We start from the raw sequence: 27,299 nt of genomic DNA, 5'->3' as shown, positions 1-27,299 counted from the left end.
AAGATTGATTTTAAATATTTGAAATGCAACCCCAAACTCTCTGAATTTGTGATTTTTAAAAATTGAAATAGAAAGTTTTTGCAATGTTTAATTTGTGTGAAAAAGTTCTAAAAGATAAAAATAAGCAGGAGATGTGGGTAGGAAGATAAAACAGAATAGCACAGTTGTGTCTGGATTTGCATTGAGTCTCCATTGCAATTTCTTTTAAAAAAGGAACTAAAATGTTGAGATTCTCAATCCGTTTTAGAATACATAGGAGTTTCTCCCTAAAATATACTCATCTCTCTTAATTTTGTATGTCTTCAACATAACATTCATTGAATTTTATTCTGAAACTGAGTTTTAAAAATTGAAATACTTTTAAAGAGAAATGTTTCTAGCTTAAATATTTCAGCATATAATAAGATTCCTGCTGAGAGCTCATAATAAGAAATATGAAACTAGTTACTCTGGACTTGGATTTTGATGTGATGAAGTATCTGCTGGTATTTCTTCAAGTCATAGATGCATAGTAAGTTTTCTACTGTTTTCGTCTTTTTTTTTTTAATTGGTGGACATGCATATGAGGTTGGTGCTTCTTGAAATGGCTGGTTAAAAGATTTCCAGATGAAAGTTTACAAAGGCAGTAGTTCAGTTTTACAGAATATGGTTTTGGGTACATTTGTGATGATACTTTTTACGATATGTGATTGCTGTGTGACAATGTCTTTGTGAAGTCAATGGAGATTTCACATTTGGAAAACAAACCTTTGTATAGTATCTTGTCATTACTAATTGAAGTGTAATTTTGTCAAATCTAACTTGTTCATGGTTTCATTTTCATTCATGCTGTTTCTCCTTACTCACAGTATCCATCTGTAGGACTGGTGTGTTTAAGACTAGAGAAGTTGCAGTTTGCTTGTTTGTTTGCTTGTTTTGAGATGGAGTTTTTCTCTTGTTGCCCAGGCTGGAGTGCAACGGTGCCATCTCAGCTTACCACAACCTCCACCTCCCAGGTTCAAGTGATTCTCCTGCCTCAGCCTCCTGAGTAGGTGGAATTTACAGGCATGCGCCACCATGCCCAGCTAATTTCTGTGTGTGTGTTTTTTTGTATAGATGGGGTTTCTCCATGTTGGTCAGGCTGATCTCGAACTCCTGATCTCAGGTGATCCACCCGCCTCAGTCTCCCAAAGTGCTGGGATTACAGGCATGAGCCACCGCGCCAGCAGTTGCAGCATTTTGTTTGTTTGTTTTAGGGGGGTTTATTTGTTTGTTTGTTTTTATTGAACAATTCTGGATTTACTGAAGAGAAGGGATCTGAAAGCACTAATTACAAGTCTTGATATAATGTGTTTGAAATTCTATGCCTCCAATATTTGCAATATGTCCTTTTTCTGAAGAAAGTTATGTAACTGAGTCACAAAGCTGGCGTATGTGTGTGTGTCGTGTGTGTGTGTGCTTGTGGGGTGTGTGTATTTGTGGTGTGTATGTGTATGTTCAAGTTACTACTTCATTTGCCTAGGCAAATGAAAATTTAAAAAATAATCAGCTTGTGTTTTATACCTTATAATAGCCTTGTAGTGGACGAAAAGCAAAATATTCATCTGAATTACTTTTGAGGAAAAAAATTAAACTATAGGAAGCTTTGACTGCAACTCATGAATAACCTAGAAATCATTATCCATAACTGGATAATAAGCAGATACATTGAATAAAATAGTTCTTTCTCCTCAGAGGTGTTTAGATTTCCAGCTGGGAGTGGTTTGTTCTCTACAGGCCATTTGGAAATGTGTGGGGACAGCCCCAGGCTTTTAGTGGGTTCAGACCAGACATATCAAATAAGCCTCAATTTCTATGAGACATTCTGGTTTAAGGAAGAATTGGCACATCATAATGCCAATAGCACCCCTATTGAAAGCTGATGGTGTCCCTATTCTTAATAGGTACGACATATGGGAGATATTAGGAAAACATAATGGATAATTTTATTCTTTTTAAGTGCAGCCTCAGGCCAATAATGTGAACTAATTAGGAAACAGAAACCTTCTCTTCCTAAAATTAGAGTTAAGGACCACTTGTAAGCAATTGGTAATTTAAATTTGCAGTATTTGTGCCAAGGAGTTTATTGGGTTTTTGTAAGGTGGTAATGTGCTGAAAACAGTTTAAATCTTGTTGGAGGAAAATAGTGCTATTATCTCAGAAAACAAAAGATTATTTTTTGTAATTTTAAGGGCTCAAAATTGGAACAACTATGCAGTTTTTAATGGCATTGGACCTGACCTGAAAAATAGAATTTAAAATTGATATTAACATTGCCAAGAGCCTGGACATCATTGCTTATATTAACAATGGAATAAAATACAAGAGATTCTAGAAACCCATATGCATTCACCAAGGAATGCAAAGTAAAATAAGCCACGTGTTTAGTTCACACTTTGCCAGTTATTTTTACTCTTAGCTTCTCCATTAAGAAGAACTAAGGTTAGATTTATATCTTTTTTATAATTTCATTAAACATTTGATTTAATCATTTTGAATTTGAATAAGTAAATGCTTTCAAGTACATTAGAGCAAGATCCCCTAAAGGCAACACCAATTTATTACATTCTCTTTTTTAAAGCTTTTAAAATGAAACTTCTCAGCTGTGATAGTGACCCAGAGTCCAGTTCATTATCAGTGAACTTAAAACCCATAAGCATGTTAGTTGGTCTCACTGTATATGTATGTGTGGTATGGTTTGGCTCTGTGTCCCCACCCAAATCTCACCTTGAATTGTAATCCTCATAATCCCCACATGTCAAGGGTGGGACCAGATAAAGGTAACTGGATAATGGGGTAGTTTCCCAATGCTGTTCTCGTGATAATAAGTGAATCTCATGAGATCTCATGCTTTTATAAGTGTCTGGCATTTCCCCTGCTTGCACTCATTCTCTTTCCTGCCACCCTGTGAGGAGGTGCTTTCCGCCATGATAGTAAGTTTCCTAAGGTTTCCCTAGCTCTGTGATACTGTGATTTAGTTAAACCTCTTTTCTTTATAAATTACCCAGTCTCAGGTATTTCTTCATAGCAGCATGAGAATCGCTAATACAACACGTATAGATATGGTTACTTTCATTCAACAGGTCTTTCCCTCTAAGACCTGTTCAATATAAGTAAATTATTTGAGAGCTTTCAAAAATATTTTTTTGCACCCAAACAGCATCAAAACACTTAAAGGACTGGGTTCCAAGGCCTGACATTTAGAAAAGGGTGGGTCGGCCTTCCAGTTTGAAACTTTTTCTATTAATATATAACCTTCTAATTTTCATTCAATGTGGTTGTCTCATATTTTAGCTAATAAAATCATTAAACAAAATCATGGAATTACTACAGTATAGAGACTTCAGCCAAAAAAAGAATGAATAAGTGTCAGAATCCTTCTTCACTTCATATAGAATAAAGAAGTTTATAAAATTTGACTTCAAAAGTCATCTTTGGGTCTTTAGATCTGTATAGCAAAGCAATAATAATGACTTTCAGATGTGTTTTATCTTTCCTCATAATACATTAACAAGAATTTTAAACCGACGTTTGGATAATACCAAGACTACGTTATTGTAGAATAATGAGAGAAATTAAAACAATTTAATTTTTGCTTGTGAGGACCATGCCTGGTGGGATTTTTCTTTGTTGTTGCTGTTTTAAAGTCATAAAAAGTAAAGTTTTATGATTTGGTAGAAAAAAATGAGTTAATTATGTAAAAAGATTTTTTTCTATGTGAAATTTTAAATTTTATTTAAAAAATTTGTGCTGATAGTTGTTAAGCTTCTTTCAAGTAAATCATATCAAATACATACACGTACATGGGGACAATCCAGAAAAGCAAGAAAATTGGATAACTAGCCAAAAAAATAAAAAGGGAAATATGTGGGTAGAATCTTCCTAATTCAGCATGAGGGGGCTAGGAGATAGTATATATGTCAGCCTTAGATGGGAGAATAGACTGTTAACAACAGGGAGGGCAGAGTATGTGCCCACAAAAGCAGGTAGGTGAGTAGATGTGATATAGTTGTTTCTGGCTTTCCATTCTGATAGCTTCTATTTTCATAGTGGTAACCCTTCCTTAAACCTAAAGAAGCCTGAAGTCTACTCCCAAACACTGTATTCATCAAGTGCAATAACCATTCAACCCAGCAGTCCTACTGCTCGGTGTGTACCCCAAAAAAATATAAATCATTCTACCAGAAAGATACATGTACTCATATGTTCATCACAGCACTATTCACAATACCAATACATGGAATCTGTCTAGATGCTCATTAACAGTGGACTGAATAAAGAAATGTGGTACATATGCACCACGGAAAGCTATGCAGCCATTAAAAAGATGAAATAATGTCCTTGCCCACAACATGAATGCAGCTGGAGGTCATTAACCTAAGTGAATTAATGCTGGAACAGAAAACCAAATACTGCATGTTTTCATTTATAAGTGGGAGCTAAACATTGGTTACACGTGGACACAAAGATGGGAACAATAGGCACCAGAGCCTACTTGAGCGAGGAGAGTGGGAGGAGTGTAAAGGTCAAAAAACTACCTATGCTTACTACCTGGGTGACAAAATCATCTGCACACCAAACCCCAGTGAAATGCAAATTGCCAATGTAACAAACCTGAACATGTAGTCCCTGAACCTAAAATAAAAGTTGAAAAATAATAAATAAATAAATAAATAAATAAATAAATAAAAGAGTTGGAAGTACTCTCTGTAGCATTTTTAGTGTAAATAAAGATAAAAGCCTCATCCAAATTGCAGAAAGCCTACCTCATTCAGAAAACAAAACACCCCATTGGACTTGGGGATGGGAATTGGGTTTAGGAACTTCCCACTGATATTGCACCGTGAAGCAATTGTTCCTTTACCCATTTATAAAATGTGTTCCCTTTTATCAAGGAGCTGACCGGCCTTCAACTTCTCTAATAAGAGACTCAGTCTGCTCATAAGGTACAGATGTTCCAGAAAAAAGAAGGTTGGTTTGGAATATGATGCAGTTGGTAATGTTATTGAGGTCATTAGAGGCAGGATATCGTAACATAAAACCAGGCAAGCTTTATGCCAGAGAACTTAAATCCAACATTGAGAAATCCCTGTGTGATACAAAGATTAGTTGACATCAAAGCACAAAATTCCCTCAGCAGTGGGGCCCTCTGATTTCAGTAACTGAAAAGGTGGCGTTAAGGGAAGCTTAGCAGTCTGGGTGGTGCAGTCCAGCCTGATGCCTGTAGAATCTGAGACTCTTAACCCCAAATTACATCAACAGGACATTTGCTCTCACTGCACAGCAACCTTATGATGATAGAAATTAAAGCAATTTAATTTTTGCTTGTGAGGACCATGCCTGGTGGGTTTTTTCTTTGTTGTTGTCATTTTTTAAGTCATAAAAAGTAAACTTTTCAAAAGTTGGGAATGTAACCCCCTACTTCCTTCCCGTTAGCACATATCCACTCACAGATGCTTAAACATCTTTTCACAATGATTTTGCCTTACCTGGGAACTACTCCCTCTGTAGAGGCTGAACTATAAAGGTAGACTTTTTACAGTAATATAATCTCCTCATTGGACCACAGGTCAACTTCTGACCAAGCTGGACACTCATATTCCCTTCTCTGGGAATTAAGAATTGGAACTGCCAATTTGTTTTTACTTTTGACAGATCCATAGCACATAAATTCAGTTGTGAAACATTGTCTTCCATTCATAGACTGCATACAGCAAAAGCTAATCAGGGCAGGTACAAGAATGCATACGGTACGCAGAGAGAAGTGTAGATGTGCTCAGGCTTCACAGTTTCCCATTTCTTGATTAAAGTCCCTTCCCAAGGCTTGGCTTCATGACTGTCATTGATTCCAGAAGACACAGTTGTACTGCTATATACATTTCCTACTAATAAGCCCTTGTCTCCGTTACTTGCAGCCCAAAGAGTCAGATTTCCCTTCTACCAAGAATATGAAAGAATGAAAATGGATCCTGTGGAACCATGTTAAGACTCTTATCACTTTTTTTTTTTTTTTTAATGGAATCTCACTCTGTCTCCCAGGCTGGAGTGCAGTGGCACAATCTCGGTTCACTGCAGCCTCTGCCTCGCAGGTTCAAGCAATTCTTATGCCTCAGTCTCCCGAGTAGCTGGGATTACAGGCACTCACCACCATGCCTGGCTAATTTTTGTATTTTTAGTAGAGACAGGGTTTCACCATATTGGTCAGGCTGATCTTGAACTCCTGACCTCAAGTGATCTGCCCACCTCAGCCTCCCAAAGTGCTGGAATTACAGGGATGAGCCACCATACCTGGCCAAGACTCTTACCCTTTTTTAAAGATAATTTCTAGTTGGCCCCTCAAAGCATTTATTCTCTGGGAAGTTGATGTGGACGACCGGGAATGGGACATGAACACCTGTGCATTATACACCGGGTCTTCACCATTTCTTGCAAAATTTAAAGTGACACAATCCCTCTATACCTGCCTACTCATTTGCAAAATTATCTAGGAGACAAATGCTTTCACTGAGATCCATAGTGGCCGAAGTCACATAAACTCTTGCAGGACTAGTCACTGTTTGCTTCCTGTAAATCTTGCTTTCTGGATTGCAACTGTTCTTCAGTTAAAAAATTATAAAGATAAAATGTTGTCAAATTGATTAAAGTCTATTCCAACACTGTATTATGATTTCCTTGCTATAGGGAATTTCTTAACCTTTACATTGAGCTGAAACACACAGCAGTAATCTCTGATCTATCAGATAATAATTAGAATAATTGTGAAGTTTCTGCAAACAGAGTTATCAAGGTTCTCTTCACTCTCCACTTGGTAGCTATATAATGAGGCTGGTGATATAATCTATAAGTAATATTTTAATTAAACCTAAGAAATGGAGGCTATAGATGTAGGTACTTCTGTAGAAACTCTATTTTACTAGCTAAGGAGAAGACAAAAATTATAAAACTATTCTTTATTTTCTTCCTTTCCTTTCCTTTCCTTTCCCTTTCCCTTTCCCTTTCCCTTTCCCTCTTTCTTTCTTTCTTTCTTTCTTTCTTTCTTTCTTTCTTTCTTTCTTTCTTTCTTTCTTCTTTTTCTTTCCTTCCTTCCTTCCTTCCTTCCTTCCTTCCTTCCTTCCTTCCTTCCTTCCTTCCTTCTTTTTCTTTTCTTTCTTTCGACAGAGTCTTGCTCTGTTGCTCAGGCTGGAGTGCAGTGGCACGATCTTGGCTCACTGCAAGCTCCGCCTCCCAGGTTCATGCCATTCTCGTGCCTCAGCCTCCCAAGTAGCTGGGACTACAGGCGTCCACCACCACACCAGCTAATTTAATTTTTTGTATTTTTAGTAGAGATGGGATTTCACTGTGTTATCCAGGATGGTCTGGATCTCCTGACCTCGTGATCCACCCACTTCGGCCTCCCAAAGTGCTGGGATTACAGGCATGAGCCACCATGCCCAGCCAAAACTATTTTTTCTTTTCTATGTAATACTTGTTGCCTATGTATATTGCAGTCAGGGACTTACTTCTATACATAAATCATTCCTAGAAATATGTACTATTAATACATAAGGCCAACTGTGTGAAATTTGCCCATATTTGCAACTTTTAAGGTTGGGATCTATATACTTTGAGAACTTGGAATGTTATAAAATCCTAAATTACACATTGCCTTTTGGGCATAATTATCAATATATTTTTTCACTGTTGCATACAATGTATTTTTTATAACTCAAAAACACCTTTAGGAAGCACTATCAATTTAATTACAGCTTTGGAGAAATAACAATAAAATGCCATATTTTTAAAAAGCATTTACTTTATTGTTGATGTTGATATAAACAATAGCACAAATTATCGGTACAATTGCGTTTCACTCTGGATCAAGAAGGTGTAACAAGGACAAGCCAAAATAACCTAAAAACAAGCTAAATAAAACAATGGTTTTTCAGCCATTGGACCCTACACACTGTAGAGCAGTGATTCCTGGGAGAGATCATTTAAAGGTGGTTTGCAAATATTCTGTGATTGACTTTCAGACTTGGCCCTATTTTAACTAAATAGACATCCCTAAAGCATTGGAAAGCATGAGCATTGTGTATTCAAAGAAATATGTTAACTTCATTTGGCTGGTAGGGATTCCAGAAATAAGATGTAAGCCAAAAATTAAATTCTTAGCCTTCCACCAGTCTGTATGGATGGCCCCACCTTGGCCAAGATGATCTCAAAGAACAATTAGTTCAGGCCATGTTAGGAGGGGAGGTCAGATATGCCTATTATATCCCCTCCCTTTGGAGTTGAGGCGTAACTGACCAGCACTAACATTAAAATAGAGACCATTAGACATACAAGACAGACTCTTTGTAGCAGTAAGATACCCAACTCCAACCTGATTTTGACATAGCATCTTATGACAGATAGCAGGTCCTGAAGAAAAGTATTTTACCCCCAAATGTAGTTCTTTGATATATTTTGAAATGGCCCTGCAAAGCCATCTTTTTTGGGAGAATTTTACCTTCTGCAGAGAGTCTCCTTCCCTTTCCAGGTCTTTTCCTGATTCAGGGGAAATTTAAGAGTTTGATACCTTTTAAGTTCTAATAAGGGACATTTACCATCTATTCTTTCTGAAGCTTGCTACCTGGAGGCTTCATTTACATAACAAGAACCTTGGTTTCCACAGGCCCCCTTATCTTAACTTTTTCAACTAATTGCCAGTCAGAAAATCTTTGACTCCACCTTTGGCATATGAGTGGGCTGAACCAATATGTATCTCACATTTATTGATTTATGTCTTTGCCTGTAACTTTTGTCTCCCTAAAATGCATAAAACCAAGCTGTAACTCAACCACCTCAGGCACATGTTCTAACAAATTCTTGAGGCTGTGTTCCAGGCCATGGTCAGTCATATTTCAGTCATATTTGGCTCAGAATAAACCTCTTCAAATATTTTTGAAGAGGGGAAGGCAGCATGGGCTTGAATTGAAATCTAATTATATGTTAAGAGTGACATATAATTGTTTTAAGCATTTGATTATGAAGTCACTTGGTGTACTTTTCTTCGTTTATGTTATACATGGGGTTTTTCCTTTCTGGCTGGTGGGAATATAAGCATCCCCAACCTTGTCTGAGCTCTGTGGTTTGCACCTGTAATCCAACCTCTTGGGTGGTTCTTTGCTGGGCCTCGGGTGGTTTCCTCACACCTGTGAGATGACTGATAGTCACCCGAAGGCTGGAGAAGGGCCGTCATCAAATTTTTATCTCATAAATCTCTCTCTGTTTAGCTCTCTCCTTTTTGTTACCCTGCCCTGTGAACTCTAGTTGGCTGTACGTCCTTCAGTCCCAACTCTGTTTTCTTCACTCTGGGAGACTCCCAGGCTCCACTTGGGATTTTCTTCCTTTTCTTGAAGCCAAAAAACTTTTATCAAGGCTGTAAACTAGGGCAATTGTATACTTAGGTATATGAATTTGCATATTACCTTAACAAATCTGTGCACACACATGTGGCCCAGGAATCTAGAAAAGACAGCCACGCTGTAAAATCCTTTGCCATAAGGTTTACTTAGGATATGGATTTAGCTTCTTGCCTCTCTCCTTGAGTTTCATGCATTTACAGCCCCTTTATTTCCCAAGCTCATCTTGGATATCAAGAAGAATTCTCTTTGGTCATGACAACAGGGTTGTTGGCAACAAGATCAAGTTTTCAAGGACAATATGCCTGCCACACTAATAACAGCAATAGCATTCAATGTCTAGTGCCAGTGGTGCCAGTAATCCAACCTGTTGCATCTAGTACTTGGTAGAAAAAAAAAAAAAAAGCATGGTTCTGGGATGATTTGGGGTACAATTTCAGGCTGCCCCTATCCAGGTTTTTCAGCCTGCCTGTTGCTTATTTGGACTACTCATCCTTTTCTTAAATAAGTTCCTTTTGGCCTGAATCAGCTACCATCAATTTATTTAAGAACTTGCATGTAAACCTGATTCAATACATAATAACTAAAATACTTATGCCAGAGACAGGAGAACAATATAAAAGATGGACCTAAAGTTTCAATTCAAAACTCAGAGGTTCTAGATTTGATCATGGTTCTCCCCATTCAAGATGGTTGATTTGTGGCCAGTAATAAATCCTCTCTGAGCCTCAAGGTCTTCAGATATAAAGTAGAGAAAACAGCCTGATCAAATGATTGACAATTAAATAAAATAATGTGTCAAATTATTTTCTTTATACCAAATTAAGATATTGAAAGGCTTTAAACATAGAATCTTTTCACATTACACTAAAATTATTTCTGGGAAGATAACATCTCTTTCCTACTAAATAATAAGCTATTATGTTAGCTTCTGAGGTAGCAAGAAACAACTACACAATCTCAGTGGCTTACATCAGCAAATATTTGTTCCTTGCTCACAAGTCTGAAGGTTTGCTGTGGCTTACCTGGGCTCACCTGGGGTCATTTGGGCTCAGTCTTGGGTATACTCTATGTGATCTCATTCTGGGGTCCAGCTAGAGGGCCAGTGACTCTTGGGGCCACTTTGTATAGTGTGTATAGTGGATAACAGGAATGCAAGAAGCCAAATCAAACTCTGCCAGGACATTTAAATCCTGCTCAGGTATGATGTACTTCAGGTCAGTTCACATTCCATTGACTAGGCCCAATATGAATGGGACAGAGAAGATAGAGACAATAACTTTTGCTTTTTCATCTCAGGGTCTAAAATATAACTAGGTACAAATTAAGTGTTTAAAGGATATTTGTGGAGTGGAATTATTAATTTTAGGACCACAGATAGACAACAGCTCTAAAAAACATCCTTAGAAATCATCCAATCCATGGAGGTAATTTTAAAGGATGGAAAGCTGAGACCCACAAGGTTATGTTACATATGCAAATTCCCTCAGAGTTTGGTGCCACTATTGGGTAACATAACTTCAGGTTTCTCCTCAAGCCTAGGGTGAGAGTGGAGGTGGAATTTTCTATTCTGGAATGTATAGTCTAGTCTGTTAAATAGGGCATGATGCTGGAAAATCCAGAGCCACATATTAAATTCCCCTGATACCATTAACTATGGATAATTTGTCCCTGGTTAACAGCTGTTGACCACAAGGTGAGAAAGAATTAACTCTGTGCATGCAGCTGAAAAAGTCCAAATCTAAACCCACCTAAAGAATTTGGAGCATATAATTATCTCCATTTAAGAGAGTAGTATATTATTTATTAAAAGCTGTCCATCCATGTTTTTTCTTCTTCTTTCTTTTTTTTTTAAACATGACTCTTTGAAACACATTTTTGTCAGTTTTCTTATGAGTACTCCTGTAAGTCAGCATTCTATCCGTAGCATGGATTGGATCTGAAATGAACCTATTTGCTTTAAGAAGTCAGCGTTAATGAGGAATAATCAATATCCATGGCTTTACTCAGTTCTGACTCCTGGCTTTCAGATAAAATACACTTTGCACTCACATGTAAAATTTCAGCTCATCAGCAAGGGAGAGCTCAAATAAAGCCAAAGGTATGATAGATTGAGCTATGAAAACAATTTAGCCAATATTCAAAATACATCTAGCTAATCCCTAACACTAATTTATCTAATGCTTTGCTGGAGGTTATAGCAGAAAGATTGTGGATGAAAGAAAGTCTCCTCTGTGGCTCTCAAAATTAGAGCTTTAAAATTAAAGTTGATTTACTACATCAAAGTAAAGTAGCCGTTGGATATCTATAAGAGCAAATACAAATATAATAGTTCTACTATCATTTTCAGTATTTACAAGCATTTGAATTTTCATTATTTTAACTATTGGGAAAAAATAAAAGAAATACTCAAGTATTATTGTTATGTTTTTAAAAACTTGAATTGACTTTTTTTTTTTTTAAGTAATTTCAACTTGTATTTCAGATTCAGGGAATGCATGTGCAGTTTTTTTACCTGGGTACATTGAGTGATGCTAAGGGGTACAATTGATCCCATCGCCCAAGTACTGAGCATGGTACCAACAGTTAGTCTTTCAACCCTTGTCCTGCTACCTCGCTCTCCCTTCTAGTAGTCCCCCAGTGTCTATTGTTTCCATCTTTATGTAAGTACTCAGTGATTAGCTACCACTTAGAAGTAAGAATATGCAGTATTTAGTTTTCTATTTCTGCATTAAACTTCTTAGAATAATGACTTCTAGCTGTATCTATGTTACTGAAAAGGACATGATTTCTTTCTTTTTTATAACTATATAGTGTTCCACAGTGTATATATACCAATCCACCATTGATTACCACCTAGATTCATTCCATATCTTTGCTATTGTAAATAACACTTCAATAAACATGTGAGTACATGTGTCTTTTTAGTGGAATGATTTATCTTCTTTGTCTATATACCCAGTAATGGAATTGCTGGGTCAAATGGTAGTTCGGTTTTGAGTTCTTTGAGAAATCTCCAAACTGCTTTCCACTGTGGCTGAACTACTTACATTCCCACCAGTAGTGTATAAGCATCCATTTTCTCCACAGCTTCTCCAGCATCTATTGGTTTTTGAGTTTTTAATAGTAGCCATTTTGACTGGTGTGAGATGGTATCTCACTGTGGTTTTGATTTGAATTTGTCTGATCATTAGTGATGTGGAACATTTTTTCATAAGTTTGTTGACCACTTGCATGTCTTCTTTTGAGAAGTGTCTGTTCATGTTTTGCCCATTTCTTAATGAGGTTATTTGTTCTTTGCTCCTTCAATTGTTTAAGTTCATAATGGATTCTGGATATTACACCTTTGTCAGATGCATAGTTTGCAAATATTTACTCCTATTCTGTAGATTATCTGGTTACTCTGTTGATAGTTTCTTTTGCTGTGCAGGAGTTCTTTAGTTTAATTAAGTCCCACTTGTCAATTTTTGTTTCTGTTGCAATTGTTTTTGAGGTTTTAATCATAAATTATTTCCCAAGGCTGATGTCCAGAATGGTGTTTCCTAGGTTTTTTTCTAGGATTCTCATAGTTTGAGTTGTTACATTTAAAATTTTAATCTAACGGGTTAATTTTTGTATATTGTGAAAGATACACGTCCAGTTTCATTATTCTGCATATGCTAGCCAGCTATCTCAGTGTCATTTATTGAATTTGTGTCTTTGTGTCTTTGATTTCTTTCAGCAATATTTTGTTTTCACTTGTACAAGATTTTTTTGTAGAAATCTTTAACTTTCTTGCTTAGATATATTTCGATATATTTCTTTTCTTTTTTTTTTTTTTTTGAACAGATTCTCACTCTGTTGCTCAGGCTGGAGTGCAATGGGTGATCTCAGCTCACTGCAAGCTCCACCTCCTGGGTTCATGCCATTCTCCTGCCTCAGCCTTCCGAGTAGCTGGGACTACAGGCGCCTGCCACCATGCCTGGCTAATTTTTTGTATTTTTAGCAGAGACGGGGTTTCACTGTGTTAGCCAGGATGGTCTCGATCTCTTGACCTCGTGATCCACCCAAATTGGTTAGATCTATTTCTAAATATTTTATTTTATTTTTACTTTTTTTGTGGCTATTGTAAATTAGATTGCATTCTTGATTTGGTTCTCAGCTTGAACATTATTAATGTATACTAATTTATTTATTTTTGTACATTGGTTTTGTACCCTAAAATTTTACTGACGTCATTCCAGGAGACTTTTGGAGGAGTTGTTAGGGTTTTCTAGGTATAGAATCATATTGTCACTGAGGAGAGATAGTTTGACTTCTTCTTTTCCCATTTGGATGCCATTTATTTATTTATTTATTTATTTATTTATTTATTTATTTATTTATTTTCCCTTTGCCTGATTGCTCTGGCTAGGACTTCCTTGAATTGGCTTATTTAGAGAGGTAGAATCAGCATAAACATAGCATAATCTAGGCCTAATACTGTGCACAGTCAGCCTAGTACTTTATATGGCATGTAGGCACAAATGGAAAGACAGGTTTTCTCACATTTAATCTAAGTAATGATCAGAGTATAATATCTAACCAAAATTTTTATTATTAATACTTAACTGATATCTGTCATTATTGCATGGAATTAACTCTTTCTGAATCTGGTTTCATAACCATATAAATTTATTGTGTTACTTCTAGAGGTAAATTTTTTTACTGAATTACTTCCCAGAGGTAAAGAAGTATTGCTCTTATTTACCCCAAATTTTCCTTTTCAAGCTCAAGCATATAGTCATCATTTTTGTCCTCATCAAATAAGTTTGTTTGTCTTGTCCTCTTCTGAATCAAATAGGAATTGCGTTTAGCTGCTGGGAGTAATCATCCAACTACAATAGTATAAACACATAAGAATGTCTTTTTCTCACAAAGAAACAACCGAGAGTTAGACTGCTCAGGACTGGTTTACGGGCTCCACAGTGTCTCCAGGCTTTTTCAAAAATTCTTAGTTAGATGCAGCCTGGTCCAATGAGTCACCTATGACTGAGCTGTCACACTGATGCAGCTAATACTGCTTTAAGCAGTATGACTAATGTTTTTTGCACCTGAAGATTACTTTGTACACTCTTTGCCTGCACATATGGCAGAGAAACTTTTATCAGATCAGCACTCCCACTAAGAATAATTAGAATAATTGGATGCAATTTCAAAAACATCTGTGTGAAGGCATCAGTGAGGATGTGAAAGACCAAGATCCTAGAGAGAAGCAGAGTGCAGAAATGAGCCCAGCCTTTGGCCTAGCTTTAAATCTGGAGGATCTGTTGATTTACAAGCAATGGACTAGAAACTGAGAGATCTAACAGCAAAGAAGCCAAGAGGCATGGAATCCAAGAAAAACGTAGCACCAAGAGCCTGACAGAGTAGCAGAGTTTTAGACTGGGACTAAAATTTGGAGTTCATGGCTTGCCGACAAGGAGGCCCTGGTAAACGTCATAGGAGTCAAGTTTAACCTTGTCAAAGACTAATTCTTTGACTCATCTTTACCTTCGAGGGTATTAAGATGATCTACCTCTACTCTAAATGCCTTCCTGCAGGGAAGGAAACCTAAAGGGAAGGAAACCTTCTTCAGAGGGATAATTTCCTACTGATTTTAGGAGGCCAAAATAATTGTGACATCCAAACTAAAATGGCATTACTTTAAGAAAAGGAAAGTCATAGGCCAACATCTCTCATGAGTAAATATCAAAACTCCTAAACAAAATATCATTAAACAAGGATTTTCAGTAATTTAAAAAGATAATACATGACAACTAACCTGGGTTTACTCCAGGTTTCCGAGTTTTAAATTTCAAGATTCAAAAAAATCAACGTAATGTCCTATATTAATACAATAAAAAGACAATAATATGATTACCTCAACTGATGAAGGAAAAGCATTTGATAGAACTCAATAACTGATTGTGATTTTTTTGAAAGCCACTTTGCAAATCAAGGTACAGAAATTGAAATCTTAACTAAAAACTTACCCACAGGAAAAAAATCTCAGGGCCCAGATGGCTTTACTAGTGAATCTTATTAAATATTTTTTGTCTTTTTGAGACGGAATTTCACTCTTGTTGCCCAGGCTGGAGTGCAATGGTGCTATCTCAGTTCACTGCAAACTCTGCCTCACGAGTTCAAGCGATTCTCCTGCCTCAGCCTCCCGAGTAGCTGGGATCACAGACGTCTGCCACCATGCCCAGCTAATTTTGTATTTTCATAGAGATGGGGTTTCACCATGTTAGTTAGGCTAGTCTCAAACTCCTGACCTCAGGTGATCTGTCCATCTCGGCCTCCCAAAGTGCTGGGATTACAGGCGTAAGCCACCACGCATGGCCATTAAATTTTTAAGGGAGAAAAAATGCCAATGTTACATAAACTCTTTCAGAAAAGTAGGGAAGGTGGCAAAACTTCACAACTTATTTTATGTGATCAACATTACTGTGATACTAGCATGAGAAAAGATACTGCAATAAAAGAAAATCACAGACCACTAATGAAAATAGACACAAAAATAATTATAAAAAATGTTAACAAATAGAATTCAGCAAAACACAAAAAGGAAAATAAACCACGACCAAGTGCAATAAATCCTAGGAGTGTGAACTTAAAAAAATCAATCAACATGATTCACCATTTTAACTGAAAAAATGAGAACCATACAATCATTTCATTAGATCATTAGATGCAGAGAAAGCATTTAGAAAAATTCATTGCTAATTCATAACTCATCCATGATTTAAAACTCTCAGAAAATCAAGAAGATCAAGTGATATCCTGAACCCTTTTTATATTCACTCATTGAATTTTGTGATATTAACTAAAGTTTAGTATGTAGAAGGGAATCACATTTAAAGAAAAAAAAATGTGTTTGACTTTTAATACATTGGCTTTGAAGTGCTCTCCCCCTGGAGACATCTAACAACAATTTCCAATGGGGACAGTGGTTGTCCAGTTCTGGAGGTCATAGACAAGGCATAGATTAGAATTATAAATTTGGAAGCCATGTCTGTGCAGGTAGTTATTGAAGCAATAGTTACAGATTAGGTTGCATAGAAGCTACATAGCATGGTATTTATTAGTATGGGCTTTGAAATCTCACTGCTTGAGTTAGACCCAGTCTTTACCATTTGTGAGTTATGATCCTGGACATGAAATTCAACTTATCACTTTTTCTCTGTATGCCTACCATTATGATACACCTATCAACCACAAAGATGTTGTAAGAATTAACAAAATTTTATGTGTAAAATATTTAGAGCATGTCCTGGCACTTACTAAACACCATAAAAATTTTAGATTTTGCTGCTGTTATTATTGTTTCAAAAGAAAGAAAATGTAATAAAAAGAAGAGAAGAACTTATAATAAGTTATTTGGTTTAGAACATTCATATTTATAACATTGCTTTTGCATCTTTATTATAAAACTGTTTATTTTTCATACATTAAGTTCAAAAGTATCTTTCTCTATAGTTGTGACTCCCTTTTAATATTAGATTATGTTTTCTCAAAAGCAGGTCCTGAGTCAAAGAGATAAATGTAGTTTACATGGATGGTGATCCAAGAAACAATGGTATGGAATGGAAGGTTATAAGACTGGGAAAGAAATGAAGCCAATATTGTGTGTTATGACCTTGGTTTTTAGTGTAGGCAAATGAGACTTAATTACACATTTAGAAGACAATGTAGAACACATCTCAGAGTTACTCCAAATGAGGAAAGAGAAAGTGGGAGTATTTTTCTACCAACTCCCCAACTGTCCAAGGTTGAGTGCTACTGTAGCATCATTAACTCTCTGTTATTTCTAGGTTGTCTTTTACATATGCTAAGAGTTTCCCAAGGCTATTAAAAAGCCCTCAGGCAGAGAGTAGCAGAGATTTCATTAAGTAGGCTGTGGTGTGTAGAAGTGAGAGCTAAGGGGATATGATGGACCACCTACAGCTATTGCTACATCCACACTCTAGGAAGGATATACTAAGTAATAACAGTCATGTCTAGTTTAGTAACTAGTCTCATTGTTCCCAAAGAAACTTTATAAATCAAAAAGAACTTTAAAACAATGTGTAAAGCAGCTAGAGTCAAGAAATTCTGCTCAAAAAGCCTAATGTATTTTTATGAAGCACTACACAAGCTTAAAAGGCCTAGAATAAAATTTTTTAACATAATGAATCACTAAGGGAACAGTTATTTGCAATGCCTGTAATGGCACAAAATAAGAGAAAACAATGTGCTCACAAATCCTGAGATATGAGTGTCAACATAAGAATCACACAGTAAAAATGTTTAATTGATAATTTATAATGATATAAATGTGTGAAGCTAAAGTGATGTTATGATTTATGAATACAATGTGGAATAATTAAATCAACCTAGTTAATCAATCTAGTTGACATGTCATCATCTCAAATACTTAACTTTTTTTGTGATGAGAACATTCAAAACCTTGTCTCTTTGCAATTTTGAAATGTACACTATCCTATATTCACACTAACTATATTCACCAAGCTGTGCAATAGAACTCAAAAGAAAAGAAAATGTCTCCCCTCTGAGATGTTGTATCCTTTATCCATTATCTTCCCATTCCTCCTCCCATCCCCAGCCTCTGCAACCATCATTCTGCTCTCTGCTTCTACAAGTTCCAATGTTTTAGAGACCTTTTGTAAGTTAAACCACACAGAATTTGTTTTACTGTACTTGGCTTATTTCATTTAGCACAATCTTCAGTTCCATTTATGTTGTAAATGATAGAATTTCCTTCTTTTTTTAAGGTTCAATAGCATTCCATTGAGTGTATATATATATATATATATTTTTTTTTTTTTTTTTTTAATCCACTCATCTGTTGACGTACCATTCTGGAGGTGACAGGAAAGCATAAATGTGATATTTCTAAGGTTGTTGCAAACATGAGAGAATTGAAAGAAAAATTTTGGTTAGAAATTTATTTTGAAATGAAACATAATTTATGTAAAGATTTTTGAAAACAATTTCTTAATTAAGAAAACATTATCCTTATAAGTGTGTGCTAACTACAGAGAAATTGAAACTCAGATGTACCCTAAAATGTAACTTTTGCTAGAACTCAGATGTACCCTGTTTAGTCCGTTTTCATACTGCTATAAAGAACTGCCCAAGACTGGGTAATTTATAAAGGAAAGAGGTTTAATTGACTCACAGTTCCACATTGCTGGGGAGGCCTCAGGAAACTTACAATCATGGCAGAAGGCAAAGGAGAGGCAGGCACCTTCTTCACAGGGCTGCAGGATGGAGTGAGTACAAGCAGGGAAAATGCCAGATGCTTATAAATGATCAGATCTCGTGAGACCCATTCACTATCACGAGAACACGATGGGAGAAACTACCCCCATGAGGCAATTACCTCTACCCCTGGTCCCACCCTTGACACATGGGGATTATGGTGATTACAATTCAAGCTGAGATTTTGGGTGGGAGGACACAGCCAAACCATATCATACGCCAAAAAATGTAACCTTGTTTTCTCCAAGTTTTTATTTCCTTCCTGTTCCTATCCCAATTAATGAGGAAACAAGTCTTAAACTTTTCAATTAATATTATTCGAGGTAACTATTTAATGAACTCAAACTCCCTATTGGGACTATTTTTGTCTTGCTATAGGTTTTTTTATTTTACCTTCTCCTTTTCAAGATTCATCCAAATACTCATGGGAGAGGTGTGTTGGGGACACTGGTCCACCGGCTGTCATTTCACACTATGCTGGCGGCTATTGTGAGTGTTCTAGTACCTAAGTACTAAGCATCCTCAAATAGTATCCATCTTGAACCAGTCTTGCTATCTAGTCTTTTGAAGCTTTATATGTAGTAACATCCACTTTGAAACCCATGTTTCCCATCATAGCATCTAGTTAAGGTCTCTTCTGTTACATGAATTTTCTCACAATTTTTTGTCACCCCACTAGAACACTGACCTTGTGGAAACCACATGTAGGCTTTATGAAATTTGAAATATTACCCCATATCCATTCACTTCCTCCAACATTGCTGCTTTCTTGCTCTGCAACCATGTTGCTTGTGGTGCCATTCTGAATTCATGGTTTCTCTGCAAGACCTGTAAACTCTTCAGTCTATGTCCAGGGAATCACAGTTCAATGCACAATAATTTTTGATTCCTCCAAATTTATTTGGATATGGTTTACTATCTCCCAGAGGCTCAACCCTGGTAGAGAATGAAGCCAAGATCCAGGGGTATGCTAGAGCCAGCTTATATAAGCTCATAAAATGCTATTGTTACACTCTTCCCACCTACTACCATTGCTGTTATCACTGCCAGAGAGCTGTATGAGCTCCACAGAACCTGAGAGCCACCTGCCTAGATTGGCTACCACTGGCAGAACCCCACCCCACCTCCTGCAGCAAGGTTGCCACACACTTGCATACATGCTTAGGATAGCCTGCTGCTGCTGCTGCTGCTGCTGGGACATGCCAACCAGGTCCTGAGAATTGCCCTACTTTGCCCACCACAGCCTGTACCTGTGTGTGCCACTGGGGGCCTCAGAACTGGCACACCCGGCCTGGCACCACCATCACTCCCGTGAGCACGCTCCCCAGGGGCCTGGGGAGTTGTCTTGCCCTGTAAGTTCCCCCAGGTGCACACACATAGCATCAGGGGCTCTAATAATACCCCAATAATGCCTGTCATCCAAACACACAATCTGGAGACCCAAGGACTGCCCTACTGTGCCCACTACACCTTACACTCATGCACTCTACGGAGAGGGGACCTAAGAGAAGCCCACCTCACCTGGTATTCCCCATCTAGGATGCAAGAATGCCACTATGGGACCTGGGGTATCACTCCACCCCATCGATCACTCTGGGCACATGTGGGCACCACCAGAGGCCCTAACCACAAGCCCAGAAAATCTGCTACTGGCACTCAAGCATGTTGTCTGAAAGCCTGAGGATCGCCTCACCCTGTCCACCACTGCTGGTATCTGTGCAGTCTTCCCAGGGGCCTGAAGATGGGTCAGACCAGCCTGCCGCCACCACCAACATCAGCATCCACATGTGCCACCTGGGGGAATGGGGAATGACCCACTCAGTCCATCACAACCACCATTAATACCAGGGAATGCTGCCTGAAAGTTCAAGAGTTATCCCACCACCTTACTGCCATGGCCCACACTATGCATGCTGCTCAGGGGCCCAAGGACTCACCCATCTGCTTGATCCACAGCTGCTCCTACTGGCACCCAGGCAAGCCACCTGGAGGCTCAATAATTGGCCTGCCTAAACCTGCTAACAGCAGTGGCTGTGTACACTGCTCAGGGGTCCAAGAACAGGCACTCTTGGCCCACCACTAGCACCTATGGGGCAACAAGACTGGACAGATGTCCTTGTTCCCAGCAAAATCTCACCAGAGCTTCCACTAACAATGCACTCTGACCAATGAAGACCCATGGCCTAGAAAACTTACTTAACAAAATAATAGCTAGAAACCTTCTCAAGTCTAGAAAGGGATTTAGAAATCCAGATACAGGAAACTCAAAGATTCTCCCTAACACATTGTTGTCAAACTGTCAAAAGTCAAAGAAAAAAAAGAATTCTAAAAACATCAAGAGAAAAGTGTCTAGTCACATATAAGAGAACCCTGCAGACTAACAGCAGATTCCTCAACAGAAACTCTATATGCCAGGAGAGAATAGGATGATATATACAAAGTTATGAAAGAAAAATTGCCAGACAAGGACACTATATCCAGCAAAGTTACCTTTCATAAATGAAAGAGAAATAAAGCCTTTCCTAGACAAGCAAACACTGAGGGAATTTATCGTCACTAAACCAGACCTGAAAGATTCGCTTCAGGGAGTCCAACACCCAGAAGTGAGAGGAAGATATTATCAAAACACAGAACAATAAAACTTGCTAATATGTGGGAGCTAAAAATCATTGAACTTACAGAGAGATATAAAATAATGATAGCTAATAGAGGCTCAGAAGGATGTGGTGGTGGTTTGAGGGGTGGGGGATGAGGAAAATGGGTATAAATACACAGTTAGATAGAATAAGTTCTAATGTTTGATAGCAGAGTAGGGTGACTATAGTTAACAACAATATATTGTGTATTTCAGAATAGCTAGAGGAGATGACTTGAAATGTTCCCAACACATAGAAATGATAAATGCTCAGCCAGACATGGTGACTCATGCCTGTAACCTCAGCAATTTAGGAGGCCGAGGCAGGTGAATCACCTGAGGTCAGGAGTTCGAGACCAGGCTGGCCAACATGGCAAAATCCCATCTCTACTAAAACTGCAAAAATTAGCTGGGTGTGGTGGTACGGGCCTGTAATCTCAGCTCTTGGGGAGGCTGAGGCGGAAGAATCACTTCAACCTGGGTGACAGGAGTGCAGTGAGCCAAGATCACGTCATTTGTACTCCAGCCTGGGTGACAGAGCAAGAATCTGTCTCCAAGAAAAAAAAAAAAGAGGAAAAGAAAGTATAAATGCACTAGATGATGAATATCCAAAATACCCTGAATTGATAATTACACATGCTATGCATGTAAAAAAATGTTACATTTACCACATAGGTATGTACAAACATTATGTATCAATAAAAGTTCAAAGAAGTTGACTTTTAGATTTTTAGGAATGTTGTTAGCCTGTTGTTAAACACATACATTTTTTTTAAATTAAATTATATGAACCTACATTTAAATTAATTATATTAAAAACAAAGGTAATAAAAACTCTAATTCACCATATTCTAATAATTTTAGTACATTTTTACTATTTTTTACTAATATTTATGCCCTTCAGGTCTTTTGTGTATATTTTATCTTTCTAATTCTACATTCAATGACATCAGACTGGTAACTTGAAATTTTATTCATGATGCGAGATATTACACCATAAAAATTATCAAATGCTGCAATTGTTAATCATTTGTCAGCACATCACTGCTCATGTCTCACCTCTTGTCCATCACTTCTTGAACCCTTTGTCTGTTCTCTTCCTCTTTTCTCCAGTGGTCTAAGGGTTTTATTACTTTTGCTTCTGGTGTGAATAGACTTGCCCCATATTCTCCTCTTCTGGGTTAAAAAAAAAAGGCAATAATGCCATTTATTATTTATTAACAAAGAATAAGAATGTAGGACTTGGACTTTCAAAAATATTAACCTCATTGTTTGGCTACTAACTTGCTTTCCAAATCTCATTTTCATAGTGAATAGAAGGACAAATCTCAGCCAAGATTCCAAATCATCTCAAACTCTAAATTAATAAAGTCTCATAAGTAAGGAATTATTATAGGAACAGATAACAATAAATTATCTACCTCATGTTCTGAACAATTCACATTTACAAATGTGCCTTCATATTTTCTCACCTTGGCCTTATTGGCTCCTCATAACTTTCTTAGTTTTTCATGATTATAAAGCTGATTTGATTTAACAAGTTATTAGTGAACATCACTAATTGTGTTCCCTTGTAATCACCATAGTACAGCACTCTCAAGGCAGAAGATTTTCTGCTCTTCTGTTTTCCCAAATTGTACAGAGGAACTAGGCAATTGATTCATTACTCGTTAATAATCATTTATAAAATTGGAGAAACTACAGAGCAATGATATTTCCATTTTTGTGCAGCTTCTACACTCAGTGCTAGTTCAGTTGCTTTCTAGATTAAATCTCTATTTTCTTACTCTGTTGATTAAATGGCTACTTTGCCAGATAGGATTTACAAGACCAAGCATGTGGGAAATATATTTATTGCCAAAGTATCTGACAAAATGATTTCCGTTCACTAAGTTATGCAACATTTTCCAAGCAAAGTATCCCACATTGGAAAATTCTAGAATTTTCCCCTGAACATTATTGAAAAGTGGAATTTCTATTATTTTTACAATGAATTTACTTCACCTGGAAGTTATCGATATTGATACACTGCAATTATGTAGTGCTTTCTACTTTTCTCCTTCAAAAGTAGTAATGTGAGATCCACCTGGAAAGAATGATCCCTGTGGCAAAGAATTCTGTAGGTAATATTATATAACTTGTTTTATAAATTCTGGCTACCAAAACCTTGACTATGGTTAAACAAAGTTCACCCATCTAGGTATCTTATATAGCAATATTTGAAGGTTTTTATTTTAATATCACAGATTTATTATGGAAACAGAAATATTTGTGGAAATCATTTCAGCAATATTTGGTACTACTAATGCTGTCATATATTTATTATGATCAAAAGAAAATAATAAAATTTTTATGAAAGAAATAAATAAACTGTAAATATAGAGACAGATGGAGTTCTCATATAGCTTGCCAATAATTTAATGTGGCTAGAGCAAATGATCAGGTCTCATCTGGATTTTGCTGTTTGTCTCAGTGTTCTTCTTTCAAATTTTCTAAGATAGGATAGCTTTTTAAATTATCAGCTCTTATTAATAACTGCAACTTTTTTTTGCTCATGCACTTACTTGTAGCAACTGAGTGCTTATTACATGTCTACAAATGTGTCTGCCTCCTTCCAAAGTGCTCTACAAAAAGCTTATTGCCTACTTTGCTGTAATGAGAATAGTTGCATATTGTTTTAGCTTTATTTTGTTTTCTTACACAATTGCTCCTGACAGTCTTCCTTTTGCCATCATGTAAATATTCTATATGTGAAGAGCTTCTCCATCTATAGTGAAAAAAAATTATGCCTTAGAATTCTAAAGTGAACATGAATTTTACATCATATAGCCCACTTACACTTTCTGTAGACTATCCATCAAGAAACAATGGTAACAATAGTTTAAGTCATTATTGTTTAACCACTTCCTATCCAATAGTTTTTATGCCACAAGATCCATGAAGATCAGTGGTCTCATTTACTTTTGAAAAAGACCTGAATGAGTAGTTACAGCAGTTATCATTTCCCTATTTTACAGATAAGAAAACTGACTGCTAAAAATGTTAATTAAAATTTCCAAGATCAAATAATTGGTGACTGAGCTGATATTAGAAACAAAACTTTATATGAATAAATGTTTATAATATGTTGTCATTAATTTTTAAATATAGAAAATATAGCAATACACATGAAAATTATATACATAATAGAATATTAGTTGAAAAGATATGCATACAAAGCAGAAATAATGGTAGTGCAGCAGATTCTATAACTATAAAATATCTGCTATTTTTTTAGGCTGTAATAGATACTGGGTTTACAGAAAGAGTAGACATGGTCCTTGCCACAGTAAAACTAATAATGTAATGAGAGATATAAATGCAAATCAAATAAACACAAAAAGAAACATGGCAACAAAATATGAGAAGAAAGAACAAAAAATAAGGTGCTGTAAATAGCATCTAATTAATATGAGAGTTGATTTGACTCCGAGGAAGTTAATCGAGACTGAAAATAGAAAAATAATTAGGAATTAATCAAGTGAGGATAATGAAGCAAAAAAGATCGTGAATGATTTAAATTTTTTTTTTTTTTTTACTTTTCTGTGTTTCCAAATTTCTAAGAAAACACACACAACTTTACTAATCAGAAACAATGCATAGCTACTTTTTAAAAAATAACCTTGTTTGACTTCTGATTCTGACGGAATACTTATTAGTACTACCAAACTTCCTAGCAAAAGCAACCATAAAAGCTAAAATTAAAAAGAGAATAGCCAAGGCAAAATATACTTTACTGATCAAGAAACCTGAGAAAGAAAAATCCATGTGGTTAAGACAAAATCTCTGCCACTTTTCTTTTAAGGGATTTACTAACTGATAATTGAAGTAGGCCAAAAGATTTAGCACAGAGCAGCAGATCAGAGCTTTCCACTATCTCAGAGTAGTGTAGTAGGGAACCAGAAGTGAGTAAGGACTACTAAGACGGCCACAACTCAAGGGATAGGGAGAGGGGGAAACATACAAAGAAGTAAACTCAGTATTTGATTCCGCTTTTATCTTCAAATATTTCCTCATTCCTGAAGGGTTAAGAAACACTTTAAGAGTTGGAGAAACAAAGCAGAAAGCAATATATAAAAAAGCTACGAAGAATTTTTGAAAGTCTCATAGTTCTGGGGATACAACAAAGACAACTATGAATTAGGAGTCCTAACAAGAACAACAAACTTTTGAGATTCTTAAAAGGTAAAACCCTAAGAAGACAGAAAAAAACAGATATAGTCATCCCCACAGACACTAAAATTCAGCACAAATTATCCCAATCACTGAATAAAGCAATATTATCTATCACTACTCTAACTGTGACAGGAAAAAAAAAACTGTATTAAAGAAATTCTTATATTAAATAAAATTATTAATTAGGAACACATGATTTTTTCATGCACAATGTCTACCATTTAAAAAAAAATCACGAGGCAAGACAAGACACAGAACCAAATGTCAAACAAGAGGGGAATAACATGTTAGAAACAGAATCATAGGTACACTACTGTCTTTAAAATAAGTCTAATTAGTACATTTTTTAAAAATGTCAAAATGGAGAATTTTACCAGAGGACCAGAATTTATTTTTAAAAAGAATTTTTTTAAAAATGAAAAATATAACCTATTAAAAACAAACTAGATGGTTTTAATAGCATAGTAGCTTAGATACTACATATATTATGATTACACAAGATAATGGAGGAAGCAAAATTGTAGTTTTTGTATGTGAACAGAATTAAACCATTATCAGTTAAAACTGGACTGGTTTTAACTGTAAGATGAATTCTGTAACTGTAACTAACTGTAAGATGAATCTGCAACTTTAACTGTAACTGTAAGATGAATTCTGTAAGCTTCATGGTAACCATAAAGCAAAGCCATATAGTATGTACATTAAAGAGAAAAAGAAATGAAACATACCATCATCAAAAAATCATAAATATCACAAAGACAGTAAAAGAAAGAATAAAACAAAAAATACCTACAAAATATCAAGCAATTTTAAAAATGAAACAAGTCTGTATCATTCAATAATTACTTTAAACACAAATGGATTCAATTATTCAATTAAAAGAGTAGCTAAGTGGATAAACAATAAATACATTTTAAGAAAACAACATCCAATTGTATGCTGTCTACAAGAGAGTCACTTTAGCTTTAAAGACACACATAGATTGAAAGTGAAGGAATAGAAAAAGATACCCCACGCAAATAGTAACCAAAAGAGAGCAGGAATGGCTATACTTAGATGACACTAAATAGAATTTATTATTGATAAATTGGTTAATCCATCAAAAAGATATAACAATAGTAAATATATATGGAAACAACATCAGAGGACCAAAATATATCAAGCAAATATTAACAGAACTGAAGGAATAAACTACAATATGATTAGTATTGAACTTTAATACCCACTGTTAACAATAACCACATTATCCAGATAGAAAATAAATAAGGAAGCCAAAGATTTGAATAACACTACAGATTAAATAGACCTAAAAGGCATATACAAAACATTCCATCCAACAACAACAAAATACACATTCTTCTAAAGCACACACTGAAAGTTATTGAGAATAGATCACATGTTAGACCACAAAAAAAAAGTCTTACCACATTAAAAAAAATACTGAAATCAAATTGCACCATCTTTTCTGATCACAATAATATGAAACTAGAGATCAGTAACAGGAGGAAAATTTGAAAATTTATAAATATGTGTAAATTAAACACAGTTCTGAACAACTGACAAGTCAAAGAAGAAATCAAAAAGAAAAGTTAAAAACATATTGGCACAATGAGAATGGTAACATAACATACTGAAACTTATGGATGAAGTAGTAAAAAAGTTCTGAATGAAGTTTATAGAAATAAACACTTACATTAAAGAAAAAAGAAAGATCACACATAAACAAACTCCACCTCAAGAAACAAGAAAAAGAAAAAACAAGCCCAAACTTAGCAGAAGAAAGA

At 36.1% G+C, this 27,299-nt stretch overlaps 1 protein-coding gene across 1 annotated transcript in view; it reads left to right on the top strand.

Annotated features, from left to right (window-relative positions):
- Positions 1-218: 218 nt before the first annotated feature.
- C6 (complement C6) overlaps positions 219-27,299 on the top strand; it is a 116,067-nt gene continuing 88,986 nt past the window's right edge. The window contains exon 1 of the mRNA XM_023216569.1: positions 219-511. Within this exon, the coding sequence (XP_023072337.1) occupies positions 505-511 (7 nt within the window). The 5' untranslated portion in view covers positions 219-504. The remainder of the gene's footprint in view (positions 512-27,299) is intronic.

Source organism: Piliocolobus tephrosceles, chromosome 4 (assembly GCF_002776525.5).
Source record: "Piliocolobus tephrosceles isolate RC106 chromosome 4, ASM277652v3, whole genome shotgun sequence".
In the NCBI taxonomy this organism is placed as follows: domain Eukaryota; kingdom Metazoa; phylum Chordata; class Mammalia; order Primates; family Cercopithecidae; genus Piliocolobus; species Piliocolobus tephrosceles.
Note: the sequence above shows the minus strand (reverse complement) of the source record. Positions and strands in the feature narration are given on the sequence as shown.